Source organism: Delphinapterus leucas, chromosome 7, assembly GCF_059928025.1.
Source record: "Delphinapterus leucas isolate spDelLeu-1000000601 "Yukka" chromosome 7, BTC_Dleu_Yukka2, whole genome shotgun sequence".
NCBI lineage: Eukaryota > Metazoa > Chordata > Mammalia > Artiodactyla > Monodontidae > Delphinapterus > Delphinapterus leucas.
Genome location: NC_143135.1, coordinates 80,378,980 through 80,405,222, shown reverse-complemented (window position 1 = coordinate 80,405,222; position 26,243 = coordinate 80,378,980). Strand labels below are relative to the sequence as shown.

Below are 26,243 nucleotides of genomic sequence, written 5' to 3'. Positions count from 1 at the left end.
GAAGATAGAGGAGAACTGGCTCATCTTCACACCCTCAGATCTGCCCACCTGCCTGTCTTTACACCTGTATGTTCTGCCCGCCTTCCCATCACAAGCTTTTGCTCGTAAGACTCAATTCCTCCCTTATGCTCAAGGACTGTACTCCTTGAGTTATCCCTGTTCTCTCTTGCTTCCTCAGTTTTTCTCTCCTACTGGATTATTCTCAACATATATACTCAGTTACCTTTCATAGGAAAAGAAATGCTCTCACGGCCCCTTCATCTACTATGGTGTTTCTTTGCTTCCCTGAAATAATTCTTCCCTAAGAGAACTGGCAGTACTTGCTCTCCCCACCTCCTCTGGCCCAATGGACTCAATAAGCTCCTCAGACTAAGCTTTCTTTACCCACCACACCCTCAAAGTCACTCTTGTTACCAATGACCTCCACCTTGCCACACCCAGCCATGAATTCTCAGCCCTCTTCCAAACCTCCCAGCAGTACTGAGCACAGTGACCACACCGTTCTTCAGGAAACAGTTTCTTCATTTGGCTTCTTAGATGTGATTTTCTTTATTTTTCTCCTACCTTTCTTACTTTTTCTTAGCCCCCTTCACTGGTTCCACCTCCTCGGCTCAGCCTATAGTTACTGGGCTTATCAAGGGCCCAGTCTTCAGCTCTTCTATTTTTAACAAAGCAACCAGAGAAGTGTTTAAAAAATAAACCAAATGTCTTCCCTTGTTTAAAAGCCCTTATGTGGCTTCCCATAACACCTAGAATGAAATCCAAACCCTTTACTTAGACTGCAAGGCCTTGCATATCTAACCCCTTCTAGATTACTCCCTTATTCCACCCTAACCACTGATCTCCTTGCTCTTCTTTGATACTCCTAGTTTACTTCCGCCTTAAGACCTTTGCATTCCTTCTTCTGAAATGCTGTTCCTTCTTCTGAAATGCTCTCTGCCCAGACCTTCTGAGAGTTCCTCTCCCTCATCACCCAGGTTTCTCCTCAAATATCATCTCCTTGGAAGACCTTCCCTGACTATTTTATCTAAAGTAGAATCCTCTCCTCTTTCATTGCTCTCTATTCCTTTATGGTACTTTATTCTTATTCGTAGAATGTATCTCTACTAGACATTATATATAGTTTATTTACTGTTATTGAGAGGTAATATGGTAGACTGATTAAATATTATACGTAGATTCTGGATCCCAAACTCCTAGATGCAGACACTAACTCTGTGACCTGGACAACTTCCTTAACCTGTCTTTTCCTCTGAGTCCTAACCTTTAAAATGGAGATATTGTTTAGTACTTACATATTGTTATAAAGATAAAATGAGTTAAAATGCATGCTTAACAAAAATGAGTCACCTAGTGCTACGTAAATGATAGGTATTATCATTGTAATTTTTTATTATTGTTTGAAACTTCCATTGGAAAATAAGCTTCAAGAGGACAACTACTTTGTCATTCTTGTGTACCACTATTTTTCTAACTGCTGAAGCAGTGACAGTACCTGGTGCATTGTTGGCTCTCAATATCTGGTTATTGAATGAACAAATGAATAACTTGCAGCTAATTGGACTTAGGTCTCAGCATACTCTCAAATCAGATTTGTATGATCTGAAAACAAGGTAGCTTTGAGAATGGCCTATAGCAAAGGATGGTCTTTCCAGAGCTATAAGTGACTTAGAATACTTGTAAAATAAAACACCCACATCTGCCTAGCTATCAGTTAAGGTTTTGGTGACCTTCCATTTAGGCTGGTTTCCATTTACATGGACACCATAGGGAGAACAAGAAGGTATAAAATGTTTGAGGTGAACTAGGAGACAGAAGAGTGAGTGATACGTTAAAAATATGAGCTTTGCGGGGCTTCCCTGGTGGCGCAGTGGTTGAGTCTGCCTGCCGATGCAGGGGACACGGGTTCGTGCCCCGGTCCAGGAAGATCCCACATGCCGCGGGGCGACTGTGCCCGTGAGCCATGGCCGCTGAGCCTGCGCGTCCGGAGCCTGTGCTCCGCAACGGGAGAGGCCACAACAGTGAGAGGCCCGTGTACCGCAAAAAAAAAAAAAAAAAAGTGTGAGCTTTGCTCATTCAAGGAAGAAGGTAGAAGAAAAATAAATGAATGACAGAATAAGAATAGGGTTCTAATGTTTAGCTTTACCTATTTGCTCCTATATTATTTTAAATGTTCTCGGGCAATCTGTCCCTTAATATTTTCTATTTAGAGTTGTATTTTTCTTTCTATCTAGTTGACCAATTTCCTCTGGGTCAGTAAGCTACCCTCAAGATGAAGACAGGGCCTCCTAGAATTTGAGCTGTTAAATGCCTGTGCTTTTTAGAGTATCAAGTAAAGTTATTAAAATACAACTAAATCTAATTTGGAAAATGTTCCTTTAAGAGAAATACTCCCAGATTTTCATTGATGAGACATTACATATGGAGTCCAGGAATCTGTAGTCCACTCAGAAATGTGTGCTGAATTTGTTCATTTGTATCTTGGTAGACTGAAATAACTCAGTGCTTCTTAGGCACTATCAAAACTATAGCAGATTTACCTTGCCTATGCACTAGTACCCTTGTGGCCAACTATAAATGAATGTAATGAGCATAATGCATTTAATCTGACCCCCTCACCTGTTCTTCATGGCATCTCAAAGGATACTGATCACTAACCTATTCTCTGAACTTCCTGTAGGACTTAAACCCATTCATTTGGTTGGCTGCCAAGTTTTTTAGACCTCACAAAACTATGGAAAGTTATAGTGCAATTGGAAACTTCCACATGTGCGTTTACAGCACTTAGCTACAACCTGAAATAATGTTTAGAATGTTTTTCAAAAGGAGAAAGCATTTAATAATGTCTACTCACCTTTCTTTGGAGATTTTGCTAAATCACTTTTTAAAAATTAATTAACCTGAATCACTGAGAATAGTTGGATAACATGGAAAAGTTTTTGCATTTTTCATAAAACTTAAACAGATTTTTTAGTTATTGTACACTTAGAGAAAAAAGAGCAAACACTGTTTTAGTTTCTTGTATTAATGAAGACACTTTCAGACCAGACACTTAAGAATTATTATGTAGTGAGGTTCTGACAGTAGAAGCCTTGCCATATGGGCACATAAACTCCTATAGCTTATGGAATATCAATGAGATTGTTTTCTCTCAGTTACTGCTTTGGAGACCAAGTGATGGCAGTTGGCAGTTTTTGAACAGAGAATATCTTTGTTTCTGTTTTACTCTAACTGCCCATCTGTTGCTTTAACTTTATGCAATTATTTCTGACAGAATGAAGCTTAAAATACTTGTTCCAGTATATTTATGTAAATTTGTTCTTAATATTATTCATTTCTAAATTCTTGATAATATGGGCTAGAAGGGAAGTTATTAAACATTGAAGTTATTAAACAACTGAATCAGTTCAACTGATAAAAGTTGCCTTCTATATGTTTCTGATGTTCCATTGATGCCATTAACTTCTCTGTGCTACCCTCCCTCAATTCTACAAAAGCTACCCTCATCACAGGTTGTATTGTCCTTCTGGTGGCAAAGGTAAAGGTCTCACTTTGCCATTTTGCTTTTCTTCAAATTATTTGGTACACTGGATGTTAGTGGATAGCCTATTTTTCCTTAAAACCTTCTCAGACCTCTGCTTCCATGGCAACATCATAATCTAGTCATATCTTCCTCTTCTTACTTCCTAGCCCCCCAACACTGTACAGCTTCCTACCGAAGAATACTGGGCCCTCCATGTTTCATCCACTCCTCAGCCAGATACTCAGCAAAGCTTCTTCTTCCAGGTATCACCTGCAGGTTATAAGCACAACTCTTTATCAAAAACTTGCTTGTCTTTTACTGCTCCCCATTGTACAGACCTACCTTACATCCCGTTCATTGCATCCTGACAGTTTAAAATAAACATGAAGGTAACATCATTATTTATTTGTGTTTCTTTCTGAAGTTTTTTCTGATCCTTTGTTCAAATATTCCCTTAAAAACTCAAAACCTAGGATTTACTTTGAAACTTAGATTTAGACTATCACTATCCTTACTCTAAGTGTAAAAAGTAGTTTAGTTTTGTTCTTTCAGTGCTTTTTCAGGATAACCTAAATTCATAGATAATTTAAATATTTATTTTGATTATCTCATGCCCCCATATTCTGATGTGAATTTCTACTCATTTTATTTTTTTAGTTGCAAGGAGTATTGAAAATTAAAGAAGTTTCATGGACTTCAGTTAGAAAGAAATCATAAGTTTTTTTTCATTAAATTCTTTTAATATTTCTTTTTAAAATGTGATTTTCATATAATTTTTAAATGATTAACTTTCCAGTCCAGAAATATTTGATGAATGAGTTTAAATTAGGTTATTTCTCCTATACAAAATAGATTAGGAAATTCTACTTTGATCATTTGGACATATATTAATAACATGGAACATTGGTCATTCAGGCCTATTAAAAGTGCAGCGTGTTTGGAGGTGCCCACAGCATGCTTATGTGCTTGAAATGAAAACTCTACTTCCAACACTTATAGGATAACCAACTTTTCTGGTTTGCCTGAGACTGGGGGAGTTGCCCGCATGCTGAGCTATCAGTTTTAAAATGAAGACAGTCCCAGATAAACTGGGGTGATTTGGCTACTGCAAGTACTAGTTAAATTGCTCTCAGTGTGGAACAATTGGCAACTTTACCAGATTAAAATCATGTTAAGGGTTTGTTTCTTGAATCACTTACACTTAAATCTATGCATATAAATATTAGCCATGCAGTTAACCCAAACCTATTTATTCTAATTATACAAAGATAATCTTACTCTCTAGATATGATTTAGTTTTACCTTACGTATTTTAATATAAAAACTGAGTTAAATTAAAAGCCACACCTTCCCTGTGTCAGCTTATTAATAACAATGGAACTTTGTCTATTTTTTTCATTCAAATAATCTGTATTTATTAAGCAGATACTGTTTGCCTCACATAAAATACTAAAAATTAAAGCTATAATTATGAACAAGGTTATAATCCCAGCACTTATTAGATTTTTGTTAGTAATTTTGGGCCCCATTCTAGGTTTTCTAAATGCCCAAACATTTATTTAATTGCCTTCTGGTTGGTATCTCACTGTCCATGAGATCCCCTGTTCTTTTATTCCCTGGAGTTTAAGTATGTGACAAATGTTCCACCAAATTAACTCACCTCTGGGTGTTAATTTCTTCTGCTTGTGTTGCTGGTTGTTCATCAATTGTATAAGCCCCCAATCTTTTTGAGAGAAGTATTTGTGTACAGTGGCTGAACGATGCTCCAAGATTAAGCCCATAATAGGAAGCTAGTAGAGCACAGTGCCACTGTGGGTCAAGGCAGAAACAGACCACACACTTCTCCTTCAAGTTTAACCTGAGAATCAGCTGTATGCTAACTCTGGTTGTGTTAGTTGGGTCATCTCAAAGGGACCCTAAATGATTCATCTTTGAGGAGGTGACAGATTCTCCTGTATGCCTGGCTGCATCTCAGAGTACTAGTTGAGCAACATAAGACTCTTTCTGCGTAAAGGAAATACAGCCTGTAAAATGGTGCCTGACATACAGTAGGTGTTCAGTAAAATTTTATCCAATAGGTCCTGCCCTGTTGTAATTAGCATCTCAAATGGGAAGCAGGAGTTCATTCCCCTGAACTCATATAATGTATTTCATGATTCAGCACTGAATTAAATATTATTTCTGAATTATTTACTTTGTATTTTTTCTAGTTCCTCTAACTGGACTTTTAAAATTTTTAAAGGCTAAGAATATAACTTACATTTCCTTTGTCTCTCTGAATGACATAGGTCAATGACAAGACTCTTGAAAAAGTATATTGGATTTTTAGTGACATCAGTGAATGCAAAACACTGATACATTTTGGCCGATAGACTAATTGAATCCCTAAACATGACATGAGTGTGGAAAGGAGAATAGGTGAATTAATGTAATTTTAAATCAATTTTTCTCTTCATCTCAAGGGGTCCTTGTAAATGAAGTGCCGTTAGAGTAAGATTTTAGAGTGGTGATTGATGTTGTAGGGTAAGAATTTGATGGATATAAGTGATTATATTACCTAGAATATGCTTGTGTTGGTAGTTCTCGTCTATTTTATTTGGACACGGCAGCAATATGTCAACAATACGAAAACATACACTTCACTCTAATCTGGAGCACAATCCATGTTACCTTCTATGGACTTTAACATAGGAGGAAATTACCTTGTGATTTTTCTAATGATGTTCTTTTTTTTTTTTTTTTTACATCTTTATTGGAGTATAATTGCTTTAAAATGGTGTGTTAGTTTCTGCTTTATAACAAAGTGAATCAGTTATACATATGTTCCCATATGTCTTCCCTCTTGCATCTCCATCCCTCCCACCCTCCCTATGCCACCCCTCTAGGTGGTCACAAAGCACCGAGCTGATCTCCCTGTGCTATGGGGCTGCTTCTAACTAGCTATCTATTTTACGTTTTGTAGTGTATATATGTCCATGCCACTCTCTCGCTTTGTCACAGCTTACCCTTACCCCTCCCCATTTTCTCAAGTCCATTCTCTAGTAGGTCTGTGTCTTTATTCCTGTCTTACCCCTAGGTTCTTCATGACATTTTTTTTTCTTAAATTCCATATATATGTGTTAGCATACGGTTTTTGTCTTTCTCTTTCTAACTTACTTCACTCTGTATGACAGACTCTAGGGCCATCCACCTCATTACAAATAGCTCAAATTCGTTTCTTTTTATGGCTGAGTAATATTCCATTGTATATATGTGCCACATCTTCTTTATCCATTCATCTGATGAGGGACACTTAGGTTGTTTAAATCTCTGGGCTATTGTAAATAGAGCTGCAATGAATATTTTGGTACATGACTCTTTTTGAATTATGGTTTTCTCAGGGTATATGCCCAGTAGTGACATTGCTGGGTCATATGGTAGTTCTATTTGTAGTTTTTTAAGGAACCTCTATACTGTTCTCCATAGTGGCTGTACCAATTCACATTCCCACCAGCAGTGCAAGAGTGTTCTCTTTTCTCCACACCCTCTCCAGCATTTTATTGTTTCTAGATTTTTTGATGATGGCCATTCTGACTGTTGTGAGATGATATCTCATTGTAGTTTTGATTTGCATTTCTCTAATGATTAATGATGTTGAGCATTCTTTCATGTGTTTGTTGGGAGTCTGTATATCTTCTTTGGAGAAATGTCTATTTAGGTCTTCTGCCCATTTTTGGATTGGGTTGTTTGTTTTTTAGTTATTGAGCTGGATGAGCGGCTTAAATTTTAGAGATTAATCCTTTGCCAGTTGCTTCATTTGCAAATATTTTCTCCCATTCTGAGGGTTGTCTTTTGGTCTTGTTTATGGTTTCCTTTGCTGTGCAAAAGCTTTGAAGTTTCATTAGGTCCCATTTGTTTATTTTTGTTTTTATTTCCATTTCTCTAGAAGGTGGGTCAAAAAGGATCTTGCTGTGATTTATGTCATAGAGTGTTCTTCCTATGTTTTCCTCTAAGATTTTGATAATTTCTGGCCTTACATTTAGGTCTTTAATCCATTTTGAGCTTATTTTTGTGTATGGTGTTAGGGAGTGATCTAATGTCATACTTTTACATGTACCTGTCCAGTTTTCCCAGCACCACTTATTGAAGAGGCTGTCCTTTCTCCACCGTACATTACTGCCTCCTTTATCAAAGGTAAGGTGACCATATGTGCGTGGGTTTATCTCTAGGCTTTCTATCCTGTTCCATTGATCTATCTTTCTGTTTTTGTGCCAGTACCATACTCTCTTGATGACTGTAGCATTGTAGTATAGTCTGAAGTCAGGGAGCCTGATTCCTCCAGCCCCGTTTTTCGTTCTCAAGATTGCTTTGGTATTCAGGGTCTTTTGTGTTTCCATACAAATTGTGAAATTTTTTGTTCTACTTCTGTGAAAAATGCCAGTGGTAGTTTGATAGGGATTGCATTGAATCTGTAGATTGCTTTGGGTAGTAGAGTCATTTTCACAATGTTGATTCTTCCAATCCAAGAACATGGTATATCTCTCCATCTATTTGTATCATCTTTAATTTCTTTCATCAGTGTCTTATAGTTTTTTGCATACAGGTCTTTTGTCTCCCTAGGTAGGTTTATTCCTAGGTATTTTATTCTTTTTGTTGCAATGGTAAATGGGAGTGTTTTCTTGATTTCACTTTCAGATTTTTCATCATTAGTGTATAGGAATGCCAGAGATTTCTGTGCATTAATTTTGTATCCTGCTACTTTACCAAATTCATTGATTAGTTCTAGTAGTTTTCTGGTAGCATCTTTAGGATTCTCTATGTATAGTATCATGTCATCTGCAAACAGTGACAGCTTTACTTCTTCTTTTCTGATTTGGATTCGTTTTATTTCTTTTTCTTGTCTGATTGCTGTGGCTAAAACTTCCAAAACTATGTTGAATAAGAGTGGTGAGAGCGGGCAGCCTTGTCTTGTTCCTGATCTTAGTGGAAATGCTTTCAGTTTTTCACCATTGAGGATGATGTCGGCTGTGGGTTTATCATATATGGCCTTTATTATGTTGAGGAAAGTTCCCTGTATGCCTACTTTCTTCAGGGTTTTTATCATAAATGGGTGTTGAATTTTGTAGAAAGCTTTCTCTGCATCTTTTGAGATGATCATATGTTTTTTCTCCTTCAATTTTTTAATACGGTGTATCACGTTGATTGATTTGCATATATTGAAGAATCCTTGCATTCCTGGAATAAACCCCACTTGACCATGGTGTATGATCCGTTTAAAGTGCTGTTGGATTCTGTTGGCTAGTATTTTGGTGAGGATTTTTGCATCTATGTTCATCACTGATATTGGCCTGTAGTTTTCTTTCTTTGTGACATCCTTGTCTGGTTTTGGTATCAAGGTGATGGTGCCCTCATAGAATGAGTTTGGGAGTGTTCCTCCCTCTGCTATATTTTGGAACAGTTTGAGAAGGATAGGTGTTAGCTCTTCTCTAAATGTGTGATAGAATTCGCCTGTGCAGCCATCTGGTCCTGGGCTTTTGTTTGTTGCAAGATTTTTAATCACAGTTTCAATTTCAGTGCTTGTGATTGGTCTGTTCATATTTTCTATATCTTCCTGGTTCAGTCTTGGCAGGTTGTGCATTCCTAAGAATTTGTCCATTTCTTCCAGGTTGTCCATTTTATTGGCATAGAGTTACTTGTAGTAATCTCTCATGATCCTTTGTATTTCTGCAGTGTCAGTTGTTACTTCTCCTTTTTCATTTCTAATTCTATTGATATGAGTCTTCTCCATTTTTTTCTTGATAAGTCTGGCTAATGGTTTATCAATTTTGTTTATCTTCTCAAAGAACCAGCTTTTAGTTTTATTGATCTTTGCTATCATTTCCTTCATTTCTTTTTCATTTTTTTCTAATCTGATCTTTATGATTTCTTTCCTTCTGCCAACTTTGGGTTTTTTTTCTTCTTTCTTTAATTGCTTTAGGTGCAAGGTTAGATTGTTTTCTCGAGATGTTTCCTGCTTCTTAAGGTAGGATTGTATTGCTATAAACTTCCCTCTTAGATCTGCTTTTGCTGCATCGCATAGGTTTTGGGTCGTTGTGTCTCTATTGTCATTTGTTTCTAGGTATTTTTGATTTCCTCTTTGATTTCTTCAGTGATCACTTCGTTATTAAGCAGTGTATTGTTTCGCCTCCATGTTTTTGTATTTCTTACAGAACTTTTCCTGTAATTGATATCTAGTCTCATAGCATTGTGGTCGGAAAAGATACTTGATACAATTTCAATTTTGTTAAATTTACCAAGGCTTGATTTGTGACACAAGATATGACCTATCCTGGAGAATGCTCCATGAGCACTTGAGAAAAATGTGTATTCTGTTGTTTTTGGATGGAATGTCCTATAAATATCAATTAAGTCCATCTTGTTTAATGTATCATTTAAAGCTGTCTTTCCTTACTTATTTTCATTTTGGATGATCTGTCCATTGGTGAAAATGGGGTGTTAAAGTCCCCTACTATGAATGTGTTACTCTCGATTTCCCCTTTTACGGCTGTTAGTATTTGCCTTATGTATTGCGGTGCTCCTATGTTGGGTGCATAAATATTTACAATTGTTATATCCTCTTCTTGGATCGATCCCTTGATCATTATGTAGTGTCCTTCTTTGTCTCTTCTAATAGTCTTTATTTTAAAGTCTATTTTGTCTGATATGAGAATTGCTACTCCAGCTTTCTTTTGGTTTCCATTTGCATGGAATAGGTTTTTCCATCCCCTTACTTTCAGTCTGTATGTGTCTCTAGGTCTGAAGTGGGTCTCTTGTAGACAGCATATATACGGGTCTTGTTTTTGTATCCATTCAGCCAATCTGTGTCTTTTGGTGGGAGCATTTAGTCCATTTACATTTAAGGTAATTATTGATATGCATGTTCCTGTTCCCATTTTCTTAATTGTTTTGGGTTCATTATTGTAGGTCTTTTCTTTCTCTTGTGTTCCTTGCCTAGAGAAGTTCCTTTAGCATTTGTTTCAAAGGTGGTTTGGTGGTGCTGAACTCTCTCAGCTTTTGCTTGTCTGTAAAGGTTTTAATTTCTCCATCAAATCTGAATGAGATCCTTGCTGGGTAGAGTAATCTTGGCTGCAGGTTTTTCTCCTTCGTCACTTTAAATATGTCCTGCCAGTCCCTTCTGGCTTGCAGATCTGCTGAAAGATCAGCTGTTAACCTTATGGGGATTCCCTTGTGTGTTATTTGTTGTTTTTCCCTTGCTGCTTTTAATATGTTTTATTTGTATTTAATTTTTGACAGTTTGGTTAATATGTGTCTTGGCGTGCTTCTCCTTGGATTTATCCTGTACGGGACTCTCTGTGCTTCCTGGACTTGATTAACTGTTTCCTTTCCCATATTAGGGAAGTTTTCAACTATAATCTCTTCAAATATTTTCTCAGTCCCTTTCTTTTTCTCTTATTCTTCTGAAACCCCTATAATTCAAATGTTGGTGCGTTTAATGTTGTCCCAGAGGTCTCTGAGACTGTCCTCAGTTCTTTTCATTCTTTTTTCTTTATTGTGCTCTGCAGTACTTATTTCCACTACTTTATCTTCCAGGTCACTTATCCGTTCTTCTGCCTCAGTTATTCTGCTATTGATCCCATCCAGAGTATTTTTCATTTAGTTTATTGTGTTGTTCATCATTGCTTGTTTCATCTTTAGTTCTTCTAGGTCCTTGTTAAATGTTTCTTGCATTTTCTCTATTCTATTTCCAAGATTTTGGATCATCTTTACTATAATTATTCTGAACTCTTTTTCAGGTAGACTGCCTATTTCCTCTTCATTTGTTAGGTCTGGTGGGTTTTATCTTGCTTTTTCATCTGCTGTGTTTTTCTGTCTTCTCATTTTGCTTATCTTACTGTGTTTGGGGTCTCCTTTTTGCAGGCTGCATGTTCGTAGTTTCCATTGTTTTCGGTGTCTGTCCCCAGTGGCTAAAGTTGGTTCAGTGGGTTGTGTAGGCTTCCTGGTGGAGGGGAGTAGTGCCTGTGTTCTGGTGGATGAGGCTGGATCTTGTCTTACTGGTGGGAAGGTCCATGTCTGGTGGTGTGTTTTGGGGTGTCTGTGGACTTATTATGATTTTAGGCAGCCTCTCTGCTAATGGGTGGGTTTGTGTTCCCCTCTTGCTAGTTGTTTGGCATAGGGTGTCCAGCACTGTAGCTTGCTGGTTGTTGAGTGAAGCTGGGTGCTGGTGTTGAGATGGAGATCTCTGGCAGATTTTCGCTGTTTGATATTATGTGGAGCTGGGAGGTCTCTTGTGGACCGGTGTCCTGAAGTTGGCTCTCCCACCTCAGAGGCACAGCACTGACTCCTGGCTGCAGCACGAAGAACCTTTCATCCACACGGCTCAGAATAAAAGGGAGCAAAAGTAGAAAGAAAGAAAGAAAGAAGGAAAGAAAGGAGGGAGGGAGGGGGGAAGGGGGAGGGAGGGAGGGAGGGAAGGAAGGAAGGAAAGAAAGAAAGAAAGAAGATAAAATAAAATAAAGTAAGATAAAATAAAATAAATATATTAAAATAAAAATAATTTTTAAGAAAAAAAATTTTTTAAAGAAAACAAAAAAAAAACGGATGGATAGAACCCTAGGACAAATGGTGAAAGCAAAGCTATGCAGACAAAATCTCACACAGAATCATACACATACACACTCACAAAAAGAGGAAAAGGGGAAAAAATCATAAATCTTGCTCTCAAAGTCCACCTCCTGAATTTGGGATGATTCGTTGTCTATTCATGTATTCCACAGGTGCAGGATACCTCAAGTTAATTGTAGAGCTTTAATCCGCTGCTTCTGACGCTGCTGGGAGGGATTTCCCTTTCTCTTCTTTGTTCTCACAGCTCCAGGGGCTCAGCTTTGGATTTGGCCCCGCCTCTGCATGTAGGTCGCCGGAGGGCGTCTGTTCTTCGCTCAGACAGGACGGGGTTAAAGGAGCAGCTGCTTCGGGGGCTCTGGCTCACTCAGGCGTGGAGGCGGGAGGGGTACGGAGTGCCGGGCGAGCCTGCGGCGGCAGAGGCCGGCGTGACGTTGCACCAGCCTGAGGCGCGCTGTGCGTTCTCCCGGGGAAGTTGTCCTTGGATCCCGGGACCTTGGCTGTGGCGGGCTGCACAGGCTCCCCGGAAGGGAGGTGTGGATAGTGACCTGTACTCACACACAAGCTTCTTGGTGGTGGCGGCAGCAGCAGCCTTAGCGTCTCATAACCGTCTCTGGGGTCCGCGCTTTTAGCCGCGGCTCGCGCCCGTCTCTGGAGCTCCTTTAAGCAGCGCTGTTAATCCCCTCTCCTCGCCCACCAGGAAACAAAAAGGGAAGAAAAAGTCTCTTGCCTCTTTGGCAGGTCCAGACTTTTCCGCGGACTGCCTCCTGGCTAGCCGTGGTGCACTAACCCCCTGCAGGCTGTGTTCACGCCGCCAACCCCAGTCCTCTCCCTGCGATCTGACCGAAGCCGGAGCCTCAGCTCCCAGCCCCGCCCGCCCCGGCGGGTGCGCAGACAAGCCTCTCGGCACCGCTCCTCTGTGCGGGAATCTCTCCACTTTGCCCTCCGCACCCCTGTTGCTGTGCTCTCCTCCGCGGCTTCGAAGCTTTCCCCCTCCTCCACCCGCAGTCTCCGCCCGTGATGGGGCTTCCTAGTGTGTGGAAACCTTTCCTCCTTGACAGCTCCCTCCCACTGGTGCAGGTCCCATCCCTATCCTTTTGTCTCTGTTTATTCTTTTTTCTTTTGCCCTACCCAGGTACGTGGGGACTTTCTTGCCTTTTGGGAGGTCTGAGGTCTGCTAGCTTTCAGTAGGTGTTCTGTAGGAGTTGTTCCACATGTAGATGTATTCATGGTGTATCTGTGGGGAGGAAGGTGATCTCTGCATCTTACTCTTCCGCCATCTTCCCCTCTAGGATCTCTAATGATGTTTTTAAAATAAACCTTACTCATTAGAATATAGAAAAGCTGGATTCGTAAAAGTCTTTCTCCAAAGGAGGAGAAGGAGGAGGAGGGGGATAAGGAAGAAGCAGCAGCAATCATCAAAACATTCAGTGCAGTAATAAGAGACAGAACAGCCCCAGGTGTGCCCATCTCCATAGGATTGCCTGTTAAGTATACAGAGGGCAGCAGGACCTTGAACCCCGTTTTTCTGATAACAGACCCTTAGAAGTTCTGAGATTCTAAAGGATGGACCCACATATGCAAATAAGCTGGGGTTCAAAAGCAAGTTTGACTCAGGCCCTAAAGTGAAAATATTTTCATTTTTAGATAACTTGCCAATGATGGATGAAGTATTATGGAAATGTAGCCAATCCTCGATCTCAGCCCAGTCCCTACCTACTTTATGAAACTATACTTAAACCAAGAGATAATTAGTTAAAAGCAACTCAGATTTCTGTGTGTGGTGGGGGGGGTTCCCCTTTTCCTCCTTTACTTCTCTTTACCTTTGTTCCTCTTCTTTGGTCTTCCAGGCCCTTGTTTATCTCAGAGGATAACTATAAATGTTAGGGTTGATTAATATCTTCATCAGCAGTTTCCTGGTGTGAATCCCAGATGACTCTCATTATTTACTCAAGTGTTTCTTTTTTTTTTTTTTTTTTTTTTTTTTTGCGGTACGTGGGCCTCCCACTGTTGTGGCCTCTCCCGTTGCGGAGCACAGGCTCTGGACACTCAGGCTCAGCGGCCATGGCTGACGGGCCCAGCCGCTCTGCGGCATGTGGGATCCTCCCGGACCAGGGCACGAACCCGCATCCCCTGCATCGGCAGGCGGACTCTCAACCACTGCGCCACCAGGGAAGCCCTACTCAAGTGTTTCTTTATGGAGTGTTGGATGTCAGCAAATGACTCTCTGAAAGAAGTACAACGTTTTCTTAAAAAAGGCAACATTTAATACCCGCAGTGAAGATGAAGTCATACATTCAGATATCCACTTGCCTTTTTCTCTTGGGGGAGTGGATTTTCTTCTAGAAGCAAGAGAAATTTTATGACCTGGTATTTTAAGAAAGAAGTTAGGATTATATATATGCTCTACTAATCTCAAATATTATCAGTCTTCCAGTTTAACTGTGGCAGAATGCATTGCTTTGATCTTCAAATGCATGCTTATTAACAAAGTGATTTTCTTTTAAGTGAGATGGGTATTTCAGTGGGCATTGGTGAAAGCAAAGTCTTGATGGAATTTTAAAATGGTTTGTTATTTTAAACAAATTATGTCTATTTCATCATGTGGTCTACTTTATCATGATTTCTAAGGGAAGAAAGAAAATGAAGAACTGTTCATCATTTTTCAGGTAGTAAATTCCCAAGAGTAGATACTTGTAAGTTGTATATTAGCAACCTGAACTTTAGGAGGAGAATATGGTTCATTGTTTGTTTTTTCTAGCATCAGTGATGGTCATTTTAGACATATTGAAAGTACATTTTACTGGCTTGCTTATTTATTTAAAAAATAACTCCCCAATTAAAATTTATGCCTTCATTTGCACTAACATAGTACTGATTACATGTCTACCTTGTTTGTTCTTAGCTGATCACAAGACTGTCTCCTACCTCTACACAAAGCTGTAATCACCTTGAGGTCTAGAACTGTACCTTATTCACTTTCATGCTTATAAAAACCTGGCTCAGTGCATGTTTCATGGATGTTCAATAAATAATTGCTGAGTGTATTCTGATTACTGCTGCTCTGTTTCCATTTTTACTGGTAGTGTTTTGGTAGTCTTCATAAAATGAAACTTTGAAACAGTTTTGTGCCAGTATCTAGAATTAAAATGGGTCATGTCAAGAAGGTTACATATTAGAAAGAACGTGGCATTTGAAATCAGAAAGACTTGAATCAGGCCATCTGGGAAGTCAGGGCCTTTCAAATTGTGGATCAGGAGACCTTGGGTACAGTTAGTGGAGCATGTCTAAAATATTTTTTAAATAATAAAATATAACATTTTGAAGAAATAGGCTAGGAAAGGATAAAACATTTCATATTACTTCAAGAATCTTTTTGTTTCAAAGATAGATGTTTGTGTGCTTTTGCCTGTGTGTGTGTGATGTAAAACTTGGTCACAATTTAAAATGCAGATTGTTGTCAAAAAAAGTTTAAAAAACAGTAAGCTTTGGATATTTGAATGTTTCATAATAGTTCTGAGCCTTGAATTTCTTATCTGTAAAATACAGTCAAATGATAACTCTTTTGAAGGTCTATTCTGAAGACTAATGGTAGTAGTATATGTAAAATATTTTACATAGTACCTGATTTACATAGGAGACAGGCAAAAGATGCTGCCTTTTACTAAAACTAATCCATTTAAAAGTTAATTGATTAAGATCTATTCAGGTGTACACAAGACTGAGTTAAGACTTTAAATCCATACAACTAGTTTTCAAAATACTTTCTGATTTGAAAAACAATGATCTTAAAAAAATTAATCAGCAAGGACATTGCTTAATTAATTCACTCTGTTTATTGATTTTTCTTTGAGATCACTGCTTTTCAATTCAATAGAAGTATTTTTATTTACCAATCCATCTACTCAAGTAATATAGTTAGAAGCTGGAATATATCCAAAGGAACATGACAGAAATTTTTAGGTGATTCCAAACTTCTCCAATGAGGAGCAGTTATAGAATCTGGTGAAAGCCTACAAAAGAGACTTATTTCAGATGACATTGATTTCATATATTAAAAGGATTGTTGTGTGCCAGAGAAAGTAAGTGTGTTCTTGAAAAAAGGAAGAATGAAGACCAACTTTTTGGAAGTTATGGAATAATAGAGTTCAACTCAAAATAAGAAACAAAGAATTATACCTAAGTCTGGTCCTGAAACATCATAGCTACATTAGAAGTGATGTTTCTCTGAGAAGGGCAAGTGAGTGTGGTGGGATTTGATATCATGCACACTGTCTTTTTAGTTTAAAAATTTGGTGATTTTTGATTGGCTTTTATGGGTTAGAAATCCTGATACACCATATACTGAACCTTTATGTTGAGCAACCCTGTGTGACATATGCATATGAGATATGTTTTTTTGCATAAATGGACCTGAAAGCTCAGTCCAGCAGAAAACACTGAGGAGTTTGCTAATTTTTATCCGTGAAGGAATCCATGCATTTATCAGGTCAGTTCCCATCTTTCACAGGCATTTAACTGCTTATCCCTGGCTTTACTCTGAATTTCTTCCTTCATTTTGTCAATTACTTTTGTCTTTAGTACTTAATTAGAAACAAAAGGAGAAAAGAATTCTATCTATTGGTCATTTTTAGCAACTCTACTGGATGTAAGCCCTGGTACAAATGTAGACAAGGTTTGGGAAATGATATGAGCATAGGAACACCTATAAAGAAGAAGAATACTGGGAGGCGAACTGATGTCTGGAAGGGGAGAGGAGACTCTATACAAAATGATGATTAGTCTTACCTAGAAGCCGACCAAGAAAGGGAGACGTACAGGGGAGGATTTTTTTTTTTTTTTTTTTTTTCCTGTAGCCTTTGGAAAGGCTTTGGGCGGCTTTAGATCTTGTTGGGAAAACATAAAGGATATCCTCGTTCATAATGTAGTCTTAGTAGCTGAAAATGACTCTCCCCTCTGAAACAGTTTATAGACGAGAAATTGAGTTGTACTATATGTAAGCTGATTTGCCTAGTTAATATAGAGCTAAAATCAGAACATATATTATTTGACTTTGAATCCTATATTCTAATACTAGTCCTGATGGATTACTGCCCTGAAACATTTTCTCTGAGTCTGATGGCCTCAGGCAGCTGAACCTTGTCTCTTAGGGTTTTAGCTATGGATTGTAATTACGTCAGGAATCTTCTATTTCTCACTATCAGTAGTAATGGAGAGTAGCTTTGTCAGAATGGACCATAGAGCTGAATGAGGCCTTAGAGATCTCTTTCAGAAATTTTCAAACGTTATTTTAAAATGAAACCCTTTGTTCAAACAATATTTATGTAATAACAGTTTAATATATAAAACAGACCAGAAAGAGGATTAGGGGACCTAGACCACTGTCTGTCCCCACCTCCCACTCCCACCGCAGTACAACCATGAGGCTCCCAATCTTCATGTTCCCAAGAAGCATGATAATTAAAAAAAAAAGTCTATTTGATTGCCTTTGTTTTACAACCAGAGTTTCTTTGAATGCAGAAGAAAGAGGAAATTATTTTAGGACATCCTAGGAGAAAAATCCACTATCTTAAATATGGCAGAAACAGCCTTTAGGAATGGATTTCAGTGAGCATGACTCCACTGGAGTCCAGGGGAAGGAAAGATGTAAAACATGAGGAAATTGGCCCTAATGATGCCCCAAAAAGACATTTATAAATATTAATCAACTCAAGAGTACAATTGACCAACCATTTCTAGTACCTTTCCTAAAGAAAACAAAGTCTGTGAAAATAAATGTATTTCTCTGAATATAAACACTTGTTAGTGCTGATTTAAAATAATTTTGTATAGGTGCATTGTAGCAGCTGCAGCAATGGCCTTTTCCAGGGAATTCTGCAAAATAGCAACAGGTTTGGACAAGCCATCCTATAGTTTCATAGGGCAGTGTCTCTAAAGAGGCTGGTTTTCCTTTCATGTATTATCTGGAAATCAGTTGGAGCCTCCAGAGCCTTCTTAGGATGAGGTCCAGTGATTTTTGGATAAGAGAAATGGAGGGGCCAAGATCAAGTAATCGCAATTTACGTAGTGACAGCTCTGAGAACTTAGTCCCAAGGCCAGGTTTAGTGGTTACTGATGTTTTTAATGATTACATTGCCAGTGAGCTCATGTCTTATAATTTCCTGAGACCTGAGACTCCCTCAGGTGATGGCATATTTATAGCCTGTTTCAATGCTTTTTTCGTCCTGAATCCATGACTGAATGTTTAATAGTATCCGCTATTTCCTTGTCTGAAGACTCATCTTGCCCAGTTTCACTTACCAACTTAGCACATGGAGGTAACTCTCCCTCAGGAAGAAAGTAAGTCTGTGTGCCAGTCGTGCCAATCACCAGCACGTTTTTCTTCAGGTCAATGGAACATTGATGTCTCTTGAGCATATCTAGCCCTAGAAGCATATCCATGGGCTGCTCCTCAAGTATAGAGAAAGAGCATTGTAAGAAATCACCTTCGATTTGAATCTGAGCTAGGTGAACTCGGCCAATAATTCTCTGCGTGCCCACACCTTTAGCAATCCCAGCCCATCGTCGGTCCACCAGCCGTATGATATTACATCTCTCGGCACAAGCTTGTCTCATAATGGTCATTTGGGCACCCGAGTCAACAAAAGCCTTCAAAGGATGTCCATTCACTTTGCAGTTGATGTAGAGCATGGCCACTTGTCCAAAACTCTCTGGAACCTCTTCCATCGCTATATTCATGTTCTCCTCAATGTTCTGCTGCCGGATCTCTTCCTCTATTTTGGCCTGAGCTTCCAAATCAAACGGGTCGGCAGAATAGAGGCTAAGTCTCTCTTGCTCTCTCAGGGACCTTTCCCTTTGCTGCTCCATCAGGACCTGAGAAAAGGTCTCCAGGTTTCTGCTGAGCAGGGCTTTGGCCAAGGCAGGATTGCATTCCTCCAGCAGGGACAGATCATGGGGGTTGGAAAGCAGCATGTTTCGGATCAGGGCGGGGCTGTCCAGCCCTTGAGCAGAGGTCATCTTCTTTCCAGAGTCCAGGCCGCGGGACTGCTGGACCAACTGTGCCCGCTGGTGCTGGTGGTGCTGCTGGGAGCTGGATGTCCCAGGCACGGCTGTCCCGGTGAAATCGCTCTGAGGCAGGCTGGATGTCTGGCCCAGAGGCCGGGGCCCCACGTTCTCCTTCTGGAGTAAAACGACCATGTCACCGTCTTTGAGGCCATAGGAGCCCAACGAACAGTGGTCGTCGGCAAGGAGTCGCTCCATGTAGACAATCTGGATCTCCTCGGCCGGGATGCCAGACTCAAGCTCACAGAGGACACGGAAGTTGTGGAGCTCAAAGTCAGGGCTGACCTGGAGGGAGAAGGTGGCCTCGGAGAGGTCCCTCCGCACACAGTAGACAGTGAGCAGCATGGCATGGGCCCGGGAAGGCCAGCTGGGCAGAGGGCATCAGGTTGCTCACTGGCTGAATGGAGCTGGTCTCTGTAGATGGCTCAGCTGCACCTCACGACTCGGTGTCTTGTTTAGGTTCATTCACCTCTCAAGGAGGTGCAGCCACTCACCATTCTGGGTGACCGCTCGCCAGCCTTAGTGCCTGCTGCTTGGCCTCGTGGAACCTTGAGGGGACACGTGTGTTCTGAAGTCCATTTGTATGTGTGCTGCTTGGAACTTAGAATGCCTGTTCCCATAGAAACAGTCACTCGAGTCCATTCGGTTCCAAGGCTAGCCCTTCAAAACCTATTTAACCCATGGTCTGAAAAAGATTGTTTCAGCTTTTCCTAAACAACATATTAACATTTTGTTCTTTGAGAATTGTATTCTATGTACTTTTACTTATCCGCCAAACAGTGAGTGCTTGTTTCCTACATGGGAAGTATCAGGCTATGTGCTTGGTATAAAAAAAAGATACATCAGACTTGGTGCGTTCCCTTAAGGGTCTCACATTCTAGGGATAGATTGATGTTAAATGGGTAAATCACAATACCGGAGGTAAGTACTTTGCAGACGTGTTCAGCATGCTGAGGGATGTCTTTAGAGAGAGGAGACAAGTGGATGTTGAAGGATGAGCATTTCCCATGTGGAAAGTGGTGAGAGTCACTCGAGACAAAAAGAATTGTATGTATAAAGCAAGAATTCATTACAAGGCCTGTTATTTCCAGAGAAATGTGAGACATTAAACGTCTTAATAGGATAAATCTGTACATGAATTCGAATGGCAGGATAGGAAGCTGGAAAAAATTCATTGGAGCCAAGTTATAAGGAGTCACATATGAGCCCAAGGAGTTTAAATATTATCAATAAGCAAGAATCCTCCCCTCCCCACCCTTCCCCCCCCAGAGGGAGAGAAAAAAGAGAAAAGAAAGGAAATGGAAGAGATTTGAAGCAGGTCTTTGTGATGTTTATTTGTTTTATTTAATTGATTTAAGGAAGAGGTTTCTCACAACAAATGGAAGACATACGTTTTGGCAGGAGGGTCAGGTAGAGGCTTTCTCAATGGCTCAAAGAGGGAGCTCTTGCTAGAATACGAAAATGTAAGAGGCAGTGGAGAATTAAAGTGTTTCATAAGTAGAATGGACAGGATATGTTTACCCATTGGATCTGGGGAGCAGAATTGTATGGAAAACACAGAGGTCTCTAAAATAGGAGACTGGTTAGAAATAGGCCATTACCTTGAATGGATGAGTGAGAGGAACCTTGAGGAGACCAATCTGACATCTATTCTGTAGTAAAATGCATGGCGAATGCCACACTGGAGGCCAGATTTGCCTCACTCCCTGACCCTAGGGCACAGCCCTGCCCCATACCAGAGTAGAGGCTCAAAGGCAAGGGTAATGTGGTGCCTCAGGGCAAAAGGAAATCGTCTAGAAAATCCTTGAGTGCCAGTTCTTTTTCTTTAGATTTCGCAATGTGTTTTGCCCTGTAAAGAGGTCATGCTTTCCTAGCTTGGTCTTCCCAAGTATATTTTCTTATGAACCAAAAGGTAGTCAATATCCTCTGCCTCATCCCCTCTCCTTGTTTCAAGTCTTGTCAGAAGACCTGCACTATTACTTAGAGAAAGATGTTGCATCAGTCTAAAGAACTGGGGCGGGGGGAGGTGTCCCTGTTTCTCATGTGTTTGTCTCAGGTGGAGGACTATATTTCACTCATTGCTCTAATTATCCTAATGTTTCATACTCATATTCATTTATGTTTGGAATGTTGACTGAATGCCTACTGTGTGTGAAGCATGTGCAAAGCTTCAGGGATGCACATGTTAATGTTAAATACAGGCTGTGTTCTTAAAGGAGCACAGTCTAAAATAGAGGACACACACACACACACACAAATTGGGGGTTTAAAAAAGTACCATAGAATCTGGCAGAATGTGGGAGAAATTAATAATATATGCAGAACAAATGCAGAATATGGAGAGGGCTGTTGGGCAGGGAAGGCTTCCTGAAAGAGTTGGACTTAGAAAGATGACAAGTCAGTCATGTGGGGATGGGCTGGGGGGGAGGACAAGGCTGAGAAGAAGACTGCCTGACTTAGAGCCTTTAACAGGAAAGGCAGCACTTCATGATAAGGAGGATTTTATAAAAATTTAGGGGAAAAAAAACTAGCATCATAATATTCTTGTAGAAAATTATGAATTATTTAGAACTATCTTTCACTATTTATAGAGATGGATGGCCCTTTGGCCCAACGATATTAAGTTAATAAATTTCTTCTGCGGTTCTTAGTGTCCTCGTCAGAGATCAGTAGTGGTTTCCTCTGAGTTTGGGAACAACTATAAGGTGAGACATGTTCATATGCAAATTACTCTGCTAAGGAGCAGATGAGACGTTGGTAGGGCTTACGTTCCACGCTCCTTTCCCCCTACCCCAACCAGCTTCAGACAATGTTTCTTAAAATCTTAATAAGTTAAGGAGATAATACTAGGGTTTTTGTCTTTTTAAGCAGTGAATAAAATTATTTTTGTAGAATAAGATTTTTTTTTTGGCAAAGCAGGTATTCAGGATTCACATCAAAAGCAGCCAGCAACTTTTTTCATGTTACCATTGCCTTCATACTGAACATAATTAAGTTTTATGCAGTATGTTTTATTATCTTGTTGTAATTCTTTACTTTTGGTGGCATTTTTCATTTATGTGCCTTTTACTATTTTACCCTTTACTGAGAACACACAGTGGAAAGCAAAGAGACTCAAGGTCTGGCCAGTGAACTGTCATCATTCCATAGATCACAGGATGTCAGGATTGGCAGGGAGCCTTCGGATTCTGTGGTCCAGTCAACCATCTAGATCTTAAACCTCTGTTGCAATTTGCAACAGAGGTTTAAGCCTGGAATCTGAAAAGATAAATACAGCCTCCTGGGGCTGTTTAGTACTTCATTTTGTATATTCTTTGATTTTTTTCATTTTACTCAGTATTATTGGTGATTCAAATACCATATGTGTAATTCTCTTACCTCAAAATTTTAATTAAAAACCTCTTTTAATTATGTAATAAATGGGGGATCATTGGGAGTATATAAAGATACTCCTAAATGTAAAACGTTCTTATACCTTAAACCCTTATTGTACAGACCACTTGGAAATGGGTGGTCTGAATTATCTAGGGGTACTAATCTGGGTAACTGAAGGTTATTGCAACTTTTCTTTAGCAGTTTTTGTGAAGTATATACTCTTACTTTTCTTCCTTGGTAAGTACAATGTAGGAACATAATTGAATCTTTCTTTGATAAGTGAGACACCTGCAAGGTCTCAGGGCTATCACTCAGAAATCAATTCTCATTGTATAGCCTAAATCCCCATAAAATAGAAAAGATGACACTTATTTCATACTGGCCAAGTAAATAACCCCAAAATTATTTTTATTTTTATTTTTATTTTTGCGGTACGCAGGCCTCTCACTGTTGTGGCCTCTCCCGTTGCGGAGCAACAGGCTCCGGACGCGCAGGCTCAGCGGCCATGGCTCACCGGGGCAGCCGCTCCGCGACATGTGGGATCTTCCCGGACCAGGGCACGAACCCGTGTCCCCTGCATAGGCAGGCGGACTCTCAACCACTGCACCACCAGGGAAGCCCCAAAATTATTTTTTGAAGTAAATCCACAGTAATACCTTTTATAATTTGCTTCTTTATAAAAACTTAATGCAGCAAAAATCCAGGTAATTAATGGTTCCAGTTAGTACAGTGAGTTGATGTTTAAAGTACCGTCTCTTGCTTTACAGAGCAAAACAAATGTCTTTTATCTGAAAAAATAATATAGCTACATGAATGTCATTATGTAGTGTATACAGTCATTAAACCACATTAAGCAAATATATTAGCTTGCTGTATTTTGATTATTTCCTTTAAATACATGCCTGGTGTTACTTTAAAAGTAAAGTGTAATTGAGACCTATTAAAACAGTTAAATCATCACTTGAGATTTTCAATGCCATTTAGGGAAAGATACAGAATTTTTAAAGCTGTATTCATAGGCTGAACAACTAAGTTTCCCACTGTATTCATAGGTTAAACAACTAACTTTCCCACTGTTTTTCTGTTTGCAATACAATAGATTGTGCCAGAACTGCCACTAATGAATAACATTTATTTCTTCAGGTAGTTAATCATTTAGTAGACACGTTAAAATGCTCTGATGGAAGTTTAAGCTTTTTATTAGTTTGTTTGGAGGTTTCCCCTATTAAAAAAGTTTAGTATTGCCCATTTTTGAAGCTTAAAGACCATGATAAGTCCTCTTAAATATATAAACAGATATGTAATTGAAGAAACTCATGAGACCTGAGAAATTAGTCTGCTGGGAACTCAGCTAGTGTTTTTTCTTTATTGTAAGAAACTAAAGAATATGAACAGAAGACCCACACATGCCTGCACACGTGTGCACACACACACACATGCGTGGAGAGAAAGAGCAAGCGCACACTCAGGATATGTTTTCAATTACTTTGAGAATGCAATGAAGATGATGTCACTTTTCAGCAGGAGTATTTTTATCGTGCCTTTGTTTATTACTTTATTTTATAGATTATCATTTTAACAACATCATAAAAAGAGATGCATTTTAAGGTATACACTGCATATTGAAAGTAATATAATCTCTTGATAACTTTTAGTGTTTTCAATATATATATATACTTTCCATGTCTAAATATACATGTATGTGTATTTTCATTTTAAAGAAAGTTTGCTGCTATGATTTTGTACTTTGTCTTAAGAATATAAAATGTCTTAAGAATATAAAAGAATATAAGAATATAAAAAATATTCTGATCTATGGGATGCCCACCTTGTTTATTGAAGGTTTAAAGATTACTTATAATTTGTGAGGGAAACGTTTATAGATTAAATAAATTTAGTGTAACAAATTAAAAGCAGGATAAAAACAATTTATAACTTTGTGGGTTGATAATTACTTTTCTTAACTTTCAGTGTACCTTAGATAAGGAATGTATTTATTTTCCTATTCCTGCTGTGAGAGTAGCCATATAACACAAAATAGCAGAAATGATAATAGGGCCTTATGTTTTGAATTCAGCTGTGACCGAGGAAAATTATTCAAACCACTTTTTATCGTTTACTCGTTTATAGTAACTTGTAATGAGCTCATCTCAAAAACACTGTCACGATAGTTTAGAAATGCCAGTGGGATCTATTTATAAGTTGAAATACACTTTAATAGTTCTATCAATAATTTACTTGTGGTTTCTATACTTTTCTGCTTTGTCCTTCCTGTATACTTAGTCCTAGTGAGAAACCATTGGAAGTATCTTGGCTTGGTCCAATTAGCTATAAAAAAATATGTATTTGGAAAGTTACAGATTTGTTTAACTAGTTCAATTTCTGCCACTTGGAGATTAGCTCAGAAACATGTTAATAATTTCTCATAGTAAATATTTAATGACCACTTCCTATGAGCAAATCAGTGGACTAGTAGGGGCTTTGAGGACAGAAAGATGAATAGGAGTCACTTTCCTCCAAAGAACAAGATATCTACTAGGCCAGATAAGACTCAAGCAGTTTGAATCATTTTATGTAACAGAAATTAGTAAAAGTCGTGATAGATGTATAAATAAAATGCTGTGCTTGGATAGAGGTTACTTGTTTGGGTGAGGGGTGCAGGGAGTGAGTAGGACTATGCAGAAAGCTCACTGGTGAAAGTGCTACTGAGTTCAACCTGGAAGTATGATTTGGTCACAGCCATAGTAAATTTTACCCCCTGGGTTTGGAGGAACAATCCTTTCCTTGATGTGTCATGCCACACACTTGACTCCTTTCTCCTCTTACACACATACATTTTACTGTTAATTTTGTTTCCTTGTAGATGCTATTATCAAATGGATGCAGTAGAATAGTAGGGTTGGTACAGGGAAGGAATAATATTCTAGCCTTCTCCCTGAAACCTAGCATTCACACAGGCACCCACACAGACAAACAGAATGAATATCCATGTTTGTTTCTGTACAGAGCTTGGCTGGTTAAGCTAAGAGACAGTCTTTATCAGGAGGAAAAGCCTATGCAGTGCCTGGATTGAAATCTGCATAGGTCTTGTTCTCAGTTCACCTTCATCTGCTTTAGAGTTAGTGAAGATTCCTTCAGGACGTTGGCATTGCCTTGCCTATCAGTCTTAGATTGTTACTGTCTAGCCTGTGGAGATATTTTATTAGAAAATGTGTAGAGGCTGCATCAGGAATTTCCAAATGTCCTTGTAAGTGCTTTCAGTGTGAGTGTATATAATTAGTGAATATTATACTTTATTTTTTAAAAAGGTGTTGATAATGCTACACATGTATGGATAATACAGGGCAAAACGTTCTGGAAGTAACCAGTTTTTGCATTGTCCGCATATATTCACTTCTGACGCATGAGACATCTAACCCCAGGGCACAGAGTAATTAGTACGCAGTCCAAACAGGAAGGGTCTGAAGAGGTCTCCAGCCACCAGCCATGCGACCACAAAAGCCAGTAATGTGACAGGTCACTTCATTTATTGTGACACTTTGGGTCAGATAGAATGGATGTATGTTTCCTGATAGAAGAGAGGTATATTGGAAAGATCTCAGATAAATAAAGAAGCCCATTGTACCACAACAACATGGTCATTTTGATATTTTATGAATTATATGCATGATAGGTGATGTTTCTA

At 39.1% G+C, this 26,243-nt stretch overlaps 2 protein-coding genes across 3 annotated transcripts in view; one reads left to right on the top strand and one right to left on the bottom strand.

Moving 5' to 3' along the window:
• PDGFD (platelet derived growth factor D) overlaps window positions 1-26,243 on the top strand; it is a 235,895-nt gene that overhangs the window by 108,309 nt on the left and 101,343 nt on the right. The gene's annotated exons all lie outside the window — the stretch shown is intronic.
• DDI1 (DDI proteasomal shuttling factor 1) lies at window positions 14,100-19,528 on the bottom strand. The gene is made up of 2 exons (XM_089915477.1): window positions 18,422-19,528; window positions 14,100-14,488 (listed from the first exon to the last, which is right to left on the bottom strand). Exons 1-2 carry the CDS (start codon window positions 19,526-19,528, stop codon window positions 14,411-14,413), a joined length of 1,185 nt encoding a protein of 394 aa, XP_089771603.1. The 3' UTR covers window positions 14,100-14,410.